Raw genomic sequence first — 14,509 nt, forward strand, 5'->3', positions numbered from 1 at the left:
ATGTGTATAGATTATTGCGTGTTTTGTATGTTTCCGTTTTACATCGCCATAAAATTGCTACTTGTGATCAATTGCAATAATACATTGAAGCGTGTTGTCGCATTTTGACTAAAAAAAAAAAGATTTTAATCACACAGCGCTGTACATTGATAGAAACGTAGTCGCTTCAACGAAAGATCGGTTTGAAGAGCGGTTCACAACCAGAGATAAAACGGTTTTATGGCGACCCTGGAACACATTTTGCACAACCCACCGTGCTTCGACCGAACCATACAAATTACTTAAAACCGGATAAGAAAACGTCCACACTGTCTGTTTTCCATTTTTCATGCACTTGAAACATACCATAAGATCAAAGTGGAATTCCCTTTCATAGTTGCAGTGAATATATTTCTTTATTTTTTTCATTCGTTTATTCATTCATTTTTCTCATATTTTGTCATCTGGATTACATCATGAATGGATTTCAAGAAAACCCCAAGTTTGCGAAGCGTCAGGTTTTAAATCAACAGCTTGCATCTTCACATACTTCACGTTTTGCAGGGTTTCATTTATTTTTTATGTAATTAAAAGAGGAATCACAACACCAAACAATCTTTAAAAACTAAACCAATATGCCAGAAAAATACCCAAAATATCTTTAGAACGTTCATCAAACAAACCCTGTTTTCTATTTCATAAGCAACGACCAGACCGTATTGCTATCAAACATAGCTTGAGTAAAATAAAAAAAAACGTGAATCTTACTCTGTTTTACGTAGTTCCCCAAAGAGATTAATTTTCCTCCAGGAACTCAATACAGAACATACCTTGAACAAAATAGTTTCGAAAGGCAAAAGGCCGCTTTCGTTATTTCTGTGGTTTTGAAAACCAAAAAAAGAAAGAAGATCGCTTCGTGATCGTTTTGCTTGATTCACATACATGAGATCTAATACGGTAAGTAGAATGATTCGGCGCTTAACCGTACATTTACATCTAGAGGTTCTTCCAAGGTACGTTGGCCAGCGTACCTGTCATTTTGGTCTCCCACAAATCGTCGGAAACTCCCAACGTACGTGGTAGCGTACCTAGCTCCTTGGTAAATGACAGTTACGTTGACTATCGTACCTGTGAAGACCGCTAGGTATAGACCGCTAGGTAAGGGTTCTTTTTCTTTATCGGCACGACAACCTGAAGAGGCCTGCCGTTTTTGGCTTTATTTGATTTTATTTATCCATAGCGGGATCCTGCGTACAAGGTATTAGTCCAGATTTGATTTTGAACCGGTCCTGTCGTATGAAAATCGCTACCAATTTTATTTAAATTTATTTATTTATCATTTATTTTAGATTATTTTATGATTTATATTATGGCACGATTAACATGATTATCTATATTCTCTCTCTCTTTTTCATCTCTCTCTCTCTTTCTCTCTCTTTCTTTCTCTCTCTCCCTCTTTCTCTCTCTCTTCCTTCGTTTCCTTTCCTTCATTTTCTCTATCGTTTCACAGATTGCCTAATCAAACCATGCGCTAGTGGCTACAGTTACGGCGGGAAATTTGAGTCATCTGTAAAAAACGTGGAAACGAATGAAAATAACGACTTTAATGTTATCAATGATACACAAAATGATAACACTGACCAGGAGCAAGATGGCGTTATGCTGCTGGTTTCTGCTGCTAGCAGTGTTAGTAACGGACGCATTACCGATCACTTCGAAACCACTGGACAACAATCCGGACCATCTGACGTGGGAGGCTGCATGGCTATCCGAGGACAACCGAGCATCGATACCTCTCGGAGGAAAGTCAAAAAAAATCACTCCCAAATCGATCTTCATCACACCGTTCCTCAATAGTTACAACACGTCATCGTGCCCACCAGATTACAAGGTTGACTACAACGGCAAATGTATTCAGGTGGTGAGCATCAACACGGCGGACATCCTGGTGACAAAGCTTCAGAGTCTTTTCTCACAGCATGGCGACGGTGGCAACAACGGTGCAGGTACTGGAGAAGATGACTACGACTATGATTATGATTCGACGGGACCGTTCCATGTTAATCTTCCACTCAGCATCGATTTACCGCCAGAACCACCACAACAACCCGTCCATCAAGCAACATCCAACCTGACTTACCAAGATATTCCCCAACCAAGCTTCTACGATAGTGCCATGGTAGAGATTGCAACAGTTGACCAGGATAAAGCAAAAATAACAACCGTATCGGTTAATGATTCAGAAAAGCCATCCTCCGTTAAGCCCTTTCTTGCCACGTCCACCCCCAGTACACCCAAACCGGCACAGGTGGACCATAAACTCGCCGACAGTACGCATTCCGACATTTCCTTTCTCGCATTTGAAACCCTTCCCAACGGAACGCTGGTTGGACAGGTCGAACTGGAAGGAAAAAATATTACGATGGTGCAGAGTATTTTTGTTTCATCCACTACAACTGATATACCGATGGCCGACAGAGGCAGCACAGCGGAGTCTACAGTCATTGAGCTCACTAGTAGCACCGGTACAACAACTAATCGTGATGTTGATACAACTTTTGCGGATGGTGATGCAGTAGCGAGCACATTGCTATACACACAGGACGTGTTAACGACTACGGCAGTGCAAGGTGACGGTGTTGGGAACAACACAGAAAACGAACAAGATGATGCAATAATCACTACTACAGACGACACAAGTAAGAGTGTGACGAGTACAACCGAACAAAATGACTTGGACATGGAGCGAATGAATCTGGAGTTGGAAGACGAATTATTGCTAATAGACAGTAATCGTAGTTCGCTAGCTCCATCGGCTCTATCCAATACGGACGTTTTTGAGACCGATCTAAACACACTTCCAACAGTTGAAACTGTTCCAAGCGATGAACCAAAAATGGTCGACAAAGAACCCGAACCTGTTACAGTGAGCACAACATTTTCTCCTCCTATCCATGCATATGTGGCAATACCTACTAAGCCTTCAGTTCAGATCATTACACCGATCAAGGGTAGTTGGGATCTGGGAATCAAAAGTGGATCAGCACACCTGATGGCTGCTAGCCATCTCATACAACACGATCGTACGACACGTGCCACACCGGAAACAACCACACTTGCGATTAATGTGGAGACATCGACCCAGAAACCGATCGACCAGATGGTACAACAAGACTCTCTGGACGATAGGAAAAACAGCGAAGGAGTTGGCCGTCAGGAGGCTCAGCATGCAATGCGTGAAGTAAACGAGGCTAGTAATAGTGTTGTGTATGCTTCACCAATCGCTTCTACCAATGAGCTGAGTGTATCCTTCCCCAAATTTGATACTACAACTGCCAATAGCATCCTGCAGGTTCTGCCAATCGCCTCAACGCCTGGCAGTAGCAATAAAAATTATTTAGAACAGTTACGTAAAATAAATGAAATCGTGGCTGAAAAGCGACGTCACCAGCAACAAGAGCATCATTTCGGTGGAGGTTCTTCTAGTACGCGCATACGATTCCCATCGCAAGATGAAGAACAAATGTCCGGTGCAGCGAGTAACAATTATCCTCAGGAAGCAAGCGGTATTCGATTTCCCGGTACGGCAACAAACCGTCTTACACCATCTAGCAATAATCGTCTTCCAGATATCTTCTCCAAGAAGTCACCGGACAGTACGACGCAACGTCCCGCCTTCTGGTGGCTCCCGTCTGGGTGGGAGGTCGACCAAACTGGCAATAAACCGATGTTACTGCGTTTCTGGTCCCGCATGCCACTTGTACGGGACAGTGCACTGCATTCAACATCGTCAACAAACACGGGAAATGTCAACCACGATCCTATTGATACTGCTACTGAAACTAGTAACAACCGATGGCGTTCGGCAACAGGCTTTTATCAGCAACAGCAGACAACAGGTGCATCACACCCGGTAGCAACAGCACGAGGCAACTCAAAGAGTCCAACCGAAAATTTCTACAAGGAAGTTTCCGCCCAGGAAGTTTACAAGGTGATGAACGCACGACAGCTGAACCACAATCATCAGAGATAAGCCAGTTAGTTTTCTCTTTTGTCTCCAAACTCCCCGAATTCCCAAAAGCCGTTTTCTTTGTCAGTGCTTCAAACGACCTCATCCCTGGGGACGCCGCACGCACGGGAATGGGAGTTCGGCAACCTTTACCAAAGTCCATACCAGCAGGCTTCGCAAGTCCAGCTTTAAGTATTACGTAATATGTCCATGTCTACCAGGCGCTAATCCCACAGGAAGCAAAATTTTTTTTGAGTGTTATTTAGGGCGTGTGTGTGTCTGTACAGGTTGGATATGAGATCAGATTGTCGTTGTTATTCATGTTTTCCGTTGCTGCTATAAGGTCAAGAAAAGATAGTAATCCTTCCATTACGATATGTAATTTTACCCGTCTTATTTGATCTTTCAGTACCACTCTGCTAACAGATCGTCCTCCATATCGTCCTACGTTGCAAATCAGACAATCTGTGATATTGCGTTGCAAAGTTGCTGTCTTATCTAACGTAAGAACATGTGGTAAACTTTTTTGCATTTTCCTTTTTCACATCCCTCTACAGTTATGTTACGTTTACGAGCTTCCGATTACGATTCTTTATGTTATTTCTTACATTATCTAACCCGTATTTCCGCTAAAAGAACCCAAAAGTAGTATTTTCGTATCTTGAAAGTACTAATCTTTCTAAAGGATCTTTCCGTTACGGTAGGAAGGTGCGATCTTGCAGTGTAAGTGGAATGAAAGATCTTATCACTTCAGTTAAGAATGTTTGAGGTACGATTGATATTTCCACAAATATATGCCATGAGTGTTTGGTATTGGTAAGAAACATAAACCACATGCAGTAGTTTTCCAACAAACGCAAATAAATTTTTAAACAATGCAACACATCATTAACTTCTGCGGCAAAAAAGGGAATTTGCTTAATTTTTTGTAGCAGTATCTAGTATCTTTCGTTTAACCTGACAAGACCATGAGTAATTGTACATATATTGGTAACACTAGTAGCAAACGATATACCATTGTATTAGAACGTTTTATGAAGTAGCTAACCTAGCCATTAAGATTTGTATTATCTATTACTATTACTATTAGCTGACTCAGTACACACCAACACGCATACATACACACACAGACGCTTTCACTCTTTTTATGATGATACGGAAGCATAAGCATAGTATTCTATGGATAAAGATAGGGCACAGAGATAAGCCTTATCTACTTATGAACATACCTATACTTGCTATATGTTTGTGTAAACCAGTTACTTATATGTTACTATACTACAAACATCGTGTTACGTTTAGGAGCATGTTAGAAAATGTGTGTATTAGAAACTTAAACTAGCCTGTTCTGCACATACCCGCGTTTACGATCAGGTTATTATTATTTTTTCACCGCGTGACCTCCTGCCTCTCAAATCCCATATTCCCATTCATTAAGTGCTACTAGTGCTATTAGTTGTTAGTGCATCAAAATGATTGTGTACGATTGTATGTGCCAAAAATATGTATATTGACATTTGTGTGGGTGTAAAAGTGTGTTTATGTTAAGCAAAAGGAAATGCGATCTAATTGTCATAAGTAATAACATATAGCACGGTTTAGTATGTGCACGGTATGTGTGCTCTGCCACACATTTGTAAAACAACAAAGCGTGTTAAAAAATTGTCGTCACACATCACAGAGCTAACTATTACTTCTGCATTCTGCTTTTTGGTATTTCTGTCAAATTGTCCAATTTCAAATCGATGTTTTTGTTTTTACTATAATATAATATCAATGTATTAATAAATTTTTTGAATTTATTTTAGGTGTAGAAGGTGCTAAACAAATCCCTTCTTTTCTTTTGATTAGTAGTGATGATGTACTGAAACGTCTGTAAATAGTATTGTCAGTCGAATAATTAACTGACCTAAAAATAAGCGTAGAAGCAGAAAGGTTATTACGCCAATTGTACTATACGTTGTTTTTCGTGTTTGCCTTTCTAATCATCCAGCACTACTTAGCTACTAATTCATCAGTAGCTTTTCAATTACATTGTAACGAATCTTGCTTAGGAGGTTGCAGAAAATATTTCGCTACACACGGTACAAGATCAAAGTTAGGGAGTATATGCATCACTTTGCAGTTGGACAGAGCTGCCAATTCGGAATAGCTATGTATGAAGTATTAAATGAAAATTAGCCGTTAAACGCACAAAAGAATAAGCTAGTAGATGTAAAGTGTTTCGACAACAAGCAACTAACACTCTTGCTTCTGTAAATGTAATCGCCACACGTAAAGACTATTTAAAACAAAACAAAAAAGTCCACCTTCACTGTACCGTACATTAAATTTCGGACATCAAAAATAAAATGGCCACCGGTCTAGCGAAAATAAAATAGGAAAGCAGTACTCATAATAGCTCCTAGAAGAAACGCACAGTAGACATGACTACATGTATCTTACAGTCGTGATTTTAAACAAAGGAAAACAATCAACAAACGAAGAAAATTATTGTAAACATTTCATTGCTGCTGTTTCCCTTCTTATTTTGGTTTACAAATTGATGACAAAAATGACATATTCCATTAAATACTATGATTCACTTGATGACCTATTGTATTAATGGATATTGTATGGATTGATAATTTTAAAGTTCTTCATATTATTCTGTTAATCCTCTCTTTGGTACTTGGTAAAAGCTAAGAACACCTGCTCCAGGCTTGTTTGTCCGATCGAGTAGTCCTCTATATTTAGTTGTTGTTTTGCTCGTTCCATCACACCAAATATCTGGGACCATTTCATACTATTGGAGCGGATGTAGTACGTCAGCAGATCCTGATATTCCTCCCTAAAAAAAAACCATTGAGCAAAATACTATGCAACGTTAAGTGTCACATACTGCATTGTTCTTACTTGAGATGCGAATCCGGAAACTGTATGACAATGTGATCCTTAATGTTCTGTAGATCGAGCGTATCGCTTTCTTTTACTTTTCCTCCACTGTCCGCACGCTTTGCTTTGATAGTCAGCACAAAGCCTTGTGAGAACTTATTCTTCAAGTGTTGCGTCGAACCGATGCATTTGAACTCGCCATTCACCATGATGGCCAACCGGGTGCAGAGTGCCTCACACTCTTCCATGCTATGCGAGGTAAGTACGATTGTTTTGCCGCTGTCACGTGCTCGACAAACACCGTTCCAGAGGTTACGTTTCGCTCCCGGGTCCATTCCGGAGGTCGGTTCATCCAGGTACACCACCGACGGGTTCCCGAGCATGGCAAGAGCAGTGCTTAGCTTGCGTTTATTGCCCCCGCTGTATGCCTTTATCTGCTTGTCCAAATGCTTTTCGAAACCAAACTCAAGCGCAAGGTACATGGTCACGCACGGTATGTGCAGCCTAGGCACTCCGCGCAACAGTGAGAACAGTTTCAAAGTTTCCCGTCCGGTAAGATCGTCGATCAATGCATCAAACTGTGGACAGTAACCTATATGTTGGTGAACTTTCTTCAGCTCACTCTTCAAACTGTGACCCTTAATCCAGGCGTCACCAAACGAGATCGTTTCATCGCCGGATAGCATCTTAAAGGTAGTCGTCTTGCCGGCTCCATTTGCACCAAGTAATCCGAAGCATTCTGAGCTAAAACAGGAAATAGGATATGATTTTTTTACAAACATTATCGATTGTCATACCTGTTTATGCCCACACTCAGTTGGTTAACAGCAAGGAATCGATTATAATACTTTGTCATCTCATGCGCTACTAAGTTGGTGCGTGATCGTTCCTCAATTGACATAGAGGCTATCCGTTCATTCTCTCTCCGCACGTCAGAATCGATCTCAACCGTATCCGAATCGGTTTTCGTTGTATAGTTCTTGCGATGGTACCATTCGCGTACTTTCTGGACGATCAGCTTCAGTACCTTGAAATCGAGCACAAACAATACCAGGAAGTACACAAGTGTCATAATAAGACAATAGAGAAGATGTCTTCCAATTCCGGGACGTTCCCATTGGTAGTATTGTAATCCATCCTCGCAGATTGGTAACGGAGTTACACCCGGTGGTCGCACTGCATCGCATGTGTCGATCGTAACGGACATGTGGCTCAGATTCACGATCGCGTCGCACAGGGCAAAGTGTGGAAAGATTAGAAACACGTTCGACAGGACCTCAGACAGTTCATCCAACTCGAACATATCTGTTCCGAGTAGATACACGAAAATGAACAGTGCCGTTCCTGTGACGATGTATGCCACACTGATTCTAATAAAGGCGGCAGGGGCCACATTGTAGTATAACGTCACGATGTACGTCAGGGGCAGAGCAGGAACTCCAACGAACAGGAACACTGAATAGAGACGAAACACTTCACCACCAGTGCTAAATCCGGGCTCCTGAAAAATGGCCACGGTTATGATGATGAAGATACACACGAACGCGTATGTTAGATAGTCCCAAATGAAGCCCGTAAACCAGTAAGAAATTCGGTTCACTCCGCTTACGAGCTGAAGCAGCTTGGCTTTCGTGACACGCTCGCGAATGTAAAAGATAACGTAAAATCCGACAACGAACGACATTGCGAAGCCGGTGTAGTATGCCAGCTGGAAACCTAGATTGTTGAAGGTGCGCATCAATTGGAGCTGCAAAACGGAACCGATGAAATTTCATTATTAACTTTTCAAATGTAAATGACTTAACTCTTAGGCCAATGATTCTTACTCTCGTCTCATCGGTATAGGGCAGTGGGAAGTTCGTCAGAGAAATATTGTATTGTCGCGACTTGGTAAACGTCACCAGCAGTGCATTGTGCATCATTTGTAAAGCGGCAGGAGGCGAATGAAGCGCCTCATTGTTGAACCAAGCGGTCAAGTTGTCGTTCAAGATACCAGCTCCAACAATAAACTGGCGATTTACCAGCATTAGATTCGCATCAGCAAATTGCAAAAACACATCTTCCATCCACTCTATACCGCGTAACGGAATGCTTGGTATACTGCGAAAGAGCTGCAAGTAGTTTTCTAGAATCCTAGAAAGTGGTTGGCACAAAAACAACTTTAATATGTCTCTACCAATATGGCTTGGTAGTTCGCGCAGTTTTGACACTTACCTTTTCTTGAGCGTACTAATCTGATTCTCCGGCTCCATCTGTATCAGCGTTACGGATGGATTATAAAAACGTATTCCTATTGCCCGAGGTGGCATATCTCCGGATCCCCCCCAGTTTCGAACGACCGCAATTGTTACTGCTACGAACAGTACCGGAATCAGCACCTGCACCACCAGCAAGAACCAATTTCGATAGGTCTGGTAGATCTTTTTCAGAAATAATGCCCATATTTGATAGAAGAACAACTGCGATCCCTCCAGTAGTTCGTAATCATCGATCGTCGTGCGTGACTCTATGTCTGTCCCGGTACTGTAGGAATGCAAACTGTGCAAACTTCCTTCTGCATTTACCTGCGACGACTCTGTTGAGTCAGAACCAACCTTCATGAACACTTCCTCGAGGGTAGTAAGTGAAATACCAAAATCACAGATCTTCAACTCATCGCCATGCTTTTCCAAATCTTCTAGCAATGTCTGGAACCCTCGCGAGTGTTCCTCTTGGAGCAGATAGGACAGCTCCGATCCTACATTTGATTCCACCTGTATGGAGGGAATGTGTTTACGTAGTACAACCGTCACCTGTTCCACATCACATTCCGCCCTTTTCACGCAGATCAACCGGTAACCTACACCATACTTTTTCTTCAAAAAAAACGATGATCCAACCGCTTTCAGTTTACCGTCCGCCATAATCGCAATACGATCACCTAGCATGTCCGCCTCATCCATGAAGTGTGTCGACAGTATCATGGTACGGCGCGTTTTCTCAGCGATTAGTAAATCCCATAAGGCTCTTCGTGCCGCCGGATCCATTCCTGATGTAGGCTCGTCACAGAGTACTACCCGAGATCCGGCACACAGCGCTATTCCGACGCAAAGCTTACGCTTCATACCACCGGACAGACTGGACGAGCGAACGTTCGCTTTGTCTACCAGCTCAAGTGCTTTGATGTATCGATCGATCTCATACTGGGCTTGTAGCTTTGAAAGCCCTTTCAAACGCCCGTAAAAGTAAAGATGTTCACGCACCGTTAACCCATCGAAGAGGATATTGTGCTGTGGACAGTACCCCAGCGATAAACGGACCGATTTCATCTCCGTTCTTATATCGTGACCCCAAATGATGGCAGTGCCGGAACTGGGGCGTTTCATACCGGTCAGCATCGACATGGTGGTGGTCTTACCGGCACCATTATGCCCAAGCAGTGCCGTGATTTGTCCTTCAAACATGTTGAACGTGAGTCCCTCGACGGCAATTTTTCTGTTGGAGTATACTTTCCGAAGTTCTCGAATCTGAATCCGCGGAATGCGACCTTTCGGTTCAGCTTCGATATTATCATCCATTTTATTGATCGCATTTTGACCTCTTGGCTCTAATAAATAATGAAAATGAGTGTGAGTTTACAGAACAAAAATTTCGCCACTGCGCCATGCGCCACAGAACTTACCATCAGAAGAGAGTCGTTCGCCGCACCAGAACCGTTTCGTAACGAAGAAATACCACGGTTGCGCCAATCCAAAATCCCCTGGAAACACCTGCTCGATGTAGAGAGCAATCAGCATGTAGATGGCAGCGTCACCGAGTAACATTAGCAGCATTTGCCCGATGTTGATGTCATCAACATCGCTATCATGAAATAGTGTCGACCACTGTACACCCTGCGTTGTGCCCTCGTACACTCCAACTAGTCGCATCGCAAACCCTATTGCCGAGTTAAGAAGTAACGCTGAGCCAAGCTTCTGAGAGGCGTTCAGATTCCGATAGTCCTGCACCATGATGATGTACGGCGCGAACGCTAAGAACCATATGATCGCCGCAACAGCTCCCCCAGAGTTAGCCTTAGAAAACAGTGTGCTCAGCATGAAGGAAAACGTAATGATTGCAATGCCGTACACAAAAAAAATCAACCAGATGACACTCCAATCGGAATAGGTCAGCACGGACACGTTCGGGGTCGAGTACCAGGGCACCTTCAAGAACAGTACCACCAAAACGATCGAAATTTGCGTAAATATAAAACATTTCACGAACCAGGAACTCCAAAGTACCCAGTTCTGCAGGCCCATAATCTTCATAGCTTCTTTGATTTGTTTCTCCTTCTCGAACAGAATGTTCTTAACGATGCTAATACATGGGTAAATGAATGCCAACATTACGGAAATCGGCAGGAAAGTGGTCAGGCTGGAAGGAAAGCTATCTTCCCGAAACGGTGGATAAGGGAAACGCTGCATATATACGTCCGGAACCGGGTCCGGAATTGTTTTAACCAGTTCCAAAAACGCTTTAAAGATGTAGTGCTGCAATGTAAGAAATCCTTCCCGAAAATAACCAGGTGATGGTCCTCCATCGCTGTCCTCAGCAAACCGGGCCCCACCGTCAGGTCGCGAGCCCCAGCGACGATCTGTCTGCCAGCTATGACCAACCGTGAATTGAGCGCGTTGTTCACCGGGAAACCGCAACCGGTAGTTTAGCCGCTGAGGTAGTGTACTTGTTGCATTGAGACGAATGTCGAACTCGATACCTGCGAAGGCATTCGTGCCGAGTAGGAAGTTCTGCAATGCTGACCCATTCGGTAGTCCATGTACCTCCAGGTTCATCCATTCACCAATTGGGCCCATAAGAGTGCGCAATGCAGGACCATTGGGTGAGTATGCGATAGTCTCTTGGAAAGGAACAACTAAATTTCTCCTGTGGAACAGAAGTAGTAGTTGTTTAGTATTGTGTTGTGCACCTTTCAACTAGGGCCTCTTAGAGGCTTGATCGGCCACAGGATGTGTGTGTGTGTGTATATGTGATGAAATGGAACAATGAAACTTCGTTGAACCAGCGTCTTATCAAGCGGTGAACACCTATAACTTTATTTCCTTTCCTTTTGCCGATACAGGTGAGTAAAGAATGTTTTTCAAACTCGATAAAACCTCCACACAATGACAATGACAGAAGGAAATCTATAATGGATTGTGATATCTTGCTCGGTCGAAGCTTCACCCACAAATCTAATGTTTACCTAATCCGTCGCTTACCTGATAGCGCTAAAATTGGCGACATCCAACGGCTGATACACTGAAACGTGCGGAACGTGTTCGATTTCAGTCAAACTGCGCAGTCCCACCATTAGCAGCATGAACAACGGGGGAATGAAGATCTCGACCATGCTGGAAATTTTACTTCTCCAATGTAGTAGGAAGTTTTTCCATAGGAGCAACGAAAACTTTGCCCAGCCAGATGTTCCGGTTGGTTGTGTGAGCGTTGTGGCCGCTGTCGTGCTTGTCGATTGTGCGGTTAGAATAGCCATTATGAATCACGTGAACTGTACGATCGAATTAAGCAGAACCATTCACTTGTGCTAATGGTGAAATTAATAGGATGCACTTTTTGCGCTAAACAATGTTGTAAAATGAAAAATGTAGCATAACACTGATACTGACACTTCACTTTGTAAAACCCGCTCTGTCGGCTGGTGGGTCAATTAATTACTGTTAGTTTTATCGTTACACTATCAGATAGTCTCTAATGTAACAACACACACACACACACACACTTAAATGCAGTCACACTCGATTTACTTAATCACGCACACCTTACTATGCGCAACGGCGCATGCGGTGCTAGCACCGTATCCAGCCCTGAGGAAGACCGTACAGTTCCTTCAATGGTCAGCTTCAAACTAACCAGTCACGGATGGCACAATTTCCGGAAAAATAGCTGCAAAACCCATCTTTATCCACCATATCAGATAAGCTGTAAGTCCTTCGTTCAGTGATAAACTTTCGCTTCAATTTGAACCAACTTTTGCCCATTGAAAATATGACAAGTATACGAAATAGCAATGTGGATAAATTGATAAAGTTAGCGGTACATGATAAGATATCACGATAAAGTAGTCGAACGGTAACAAACACTGGTTCTAGAAGTAATACCGTCTCTAGACAGACACATCGACCACGACTCATTCCCCATCGATAGTGTCGTTTTGATGAGTATGGAATTCACGACTTTAAAATAACTGATTTATGAGACAAGACAGCAAGTGTCATACAAACGGAAGCACATGTTAAACGATACAAATTAGTGGGAACAACCTCGTGCCACAGTTACTACATAATAGGCAAGTGAGGTGATGGGTTCGTACACGTTGGGCAAGTATTATCGCTATCTTTGATCTTTTAAATTCTTTACCGATTCGTTCCGTTGCAAGTATCTTTTGTAGCATTACATTGCAGATATTGTATTTTATTGGGTTCCAAGTGTCTTTGTCGGCGCACATCTCTACAATAAGTATCGAACTCACTGCCGTGCACTGGATGTCGCTCTGCCCGCTGCTGGTCCGTTAGAGGCCTCTGCAACCACCTTAGCATACCTTAGCATGTAGGTGTTGCGCAGTTTGCGTATCTCGTCCGTCCAGCAGTATATCGCTGGTCGTCCACTCCGTTTTCGGAGTTTGTTGCGGCATTGTAACGTCGCCGGCGAAAGTCATGACCCATATTATCTGTTCGTGGATGTGGATTTTCGCTTGAAGATAATCTCGCTCATCTCTGCTACGAAGAAGTTCTCGCATTAATCTTCGATGATACACTGGAAGAGATATTCTTCTGTTGATATTGTTGCAACTCGACCCGACGGATTAGCTACCCAGTTGACGTTGTTCCCCGGGATCCAGTAAAGACGGGAGACTAACACAATGTAGTAGCCCTCCTATCGCACTGTCTGAAGCAGCATATCTTGTGCCAGCTGTAAATGGTTAAGATTCTTTTGGAACACTTTAATCATGCATTAGCTGAGAATTTACCCCTTCCTGATTGACCCGTTGTCCGTCGTTGTCGCGCCGCTCCATATCCCATGCTCCAGACCAATAATTGACGTCGTCGCCCATGACGTTTCTTGGTTCTGTGGAAATACTATCGCAATCTCCGTTCATTTTCGCTTGTTGTCTTCCAGCGGTGCCTCGGTGTTCACCCTTTCCTGCATAACCCTCCCTGATTGTCGACTTGTCCGTCGCCCGAAGGAGTGGCCAACTACGTCGGAACCCTTGCAGACAAGGCATTTCCTATAATTGGTACATGGTCCCTGGTGTTCGTCTTCTGCGCATTGATGACTTTGCCGAACGGTCCTTGTCCCGACACGTTGCCGCGATGTGGCCTTACTCGTAGCACCTGATACATAGACGTCTCCGCTCTACAATTTCTGGCTTCAAACCATGTGATGGGTGGGAGGTGGGAGGGGGAGTAGTACAGAAATATTTTGCCGTTAATTACATTTTAACGTAACTGATTAATTATACTGTCTAAACTGTCCCTATTGGATAGTTTTAAGTGAATATATGTTAAGTGGAAAAAACACCCCCCTCCCCCCATTGGGTTTGAAGTTACATAGAAAAAGAAAATAAATAAATTAATTAATAATTATCAGTTTAGATGTGGCTCAAACTGCGAT

The 14,509-nt window shown here is 43.0% G+C and overlaps 2 protein-coding genes across 2 annotated transcripts; one reads left to right on the top strand and one right to left on the bottom strand.

The window, feature by feature from the left end:
* The first annotated feature begins 1,488 nt into the window (after positions 1-1,488).
* On the top strand, positions 1,489-4,012 carry LOC128708635 (protein folded gastrulation). The gene has a single exon (XM_053803615.1). The coding sequence runs from the start codon at positions 1,568-1,570 to the stop codon at positions 4,010-4,012; it is 2,445 nt and encodes an 814-aa protein (XP_053659590.1). The 5' UTR covers positions 1,489-1,567.
* A 2,628-nt stretch (positions 4,013-6,640) lies between these two features.
* Positions 6,641-12,371, bottom strand: LOC128709694 (phospholipid-transporting ATPase ABCA3-like). Its single transcript, XM_053804704.1, has 7 exons — positions 12,100-12,371; positions 10,524-11,764; positions 9,077-10,448; positions 8,689-8,995; positions 7,660-8,609; positions 6,884-7,606; positions 6,641-6,818 (listed from the first exon to the last, which is right to left on the bottom strand). Exons 1-7 carry the CDS (start codon positions 12,369-12,371, stop codon positions 6,641-6,643), a joined length of 5,043 nt encoding a protein of 1,680 aa, XP_053660679.1.
* Positions 12,372-14,509: the final 2,138 nt, after the last annotated feature.

This window comes from Anopheles marshallii, chromosome 2, assembly GCF_943734725.1.
Source record: "Anopheles marshallii chromosome 2, idAnoMarsDA_429_01, whole genome shotgun sequence".
In the NCBI taxonomy this organism is placed as follows: Eukaryota; Metazoa; Arthropoda; class Insecta; order Diptera; family Culicidae; genus Anopheles; species Anopheles marshallii.

Coding starts and splice junctions, on each gene's coding strand:
- LOC128708635 (XM_053803615.1), top strand. CDS start 1,568: ATGAAAATAACGACTTTAATGTTATCAATGATACACAAAATGATAACA.
- LOC128709694 (XM_053804704.1), bottom strand. CDS start 12,371: ATGGCTATTCTAACCGCACAATCGACAAGCACGACAGCGGCCACAACG. Junction 8,610..8,688: donor CCTATACCGATGAGACGAGA/GTAAGAATCATT, acceptor TCCGTTTTGCAG/CTCCAATTGATGCGCACCTT. Junction 6,819..6,883: donor TTTCCGGATTCGCATCTCAA/GTAAGAACAATG, acceptor GTTTTTTTTTAG/GGAGGAATATCAGGATCTGC.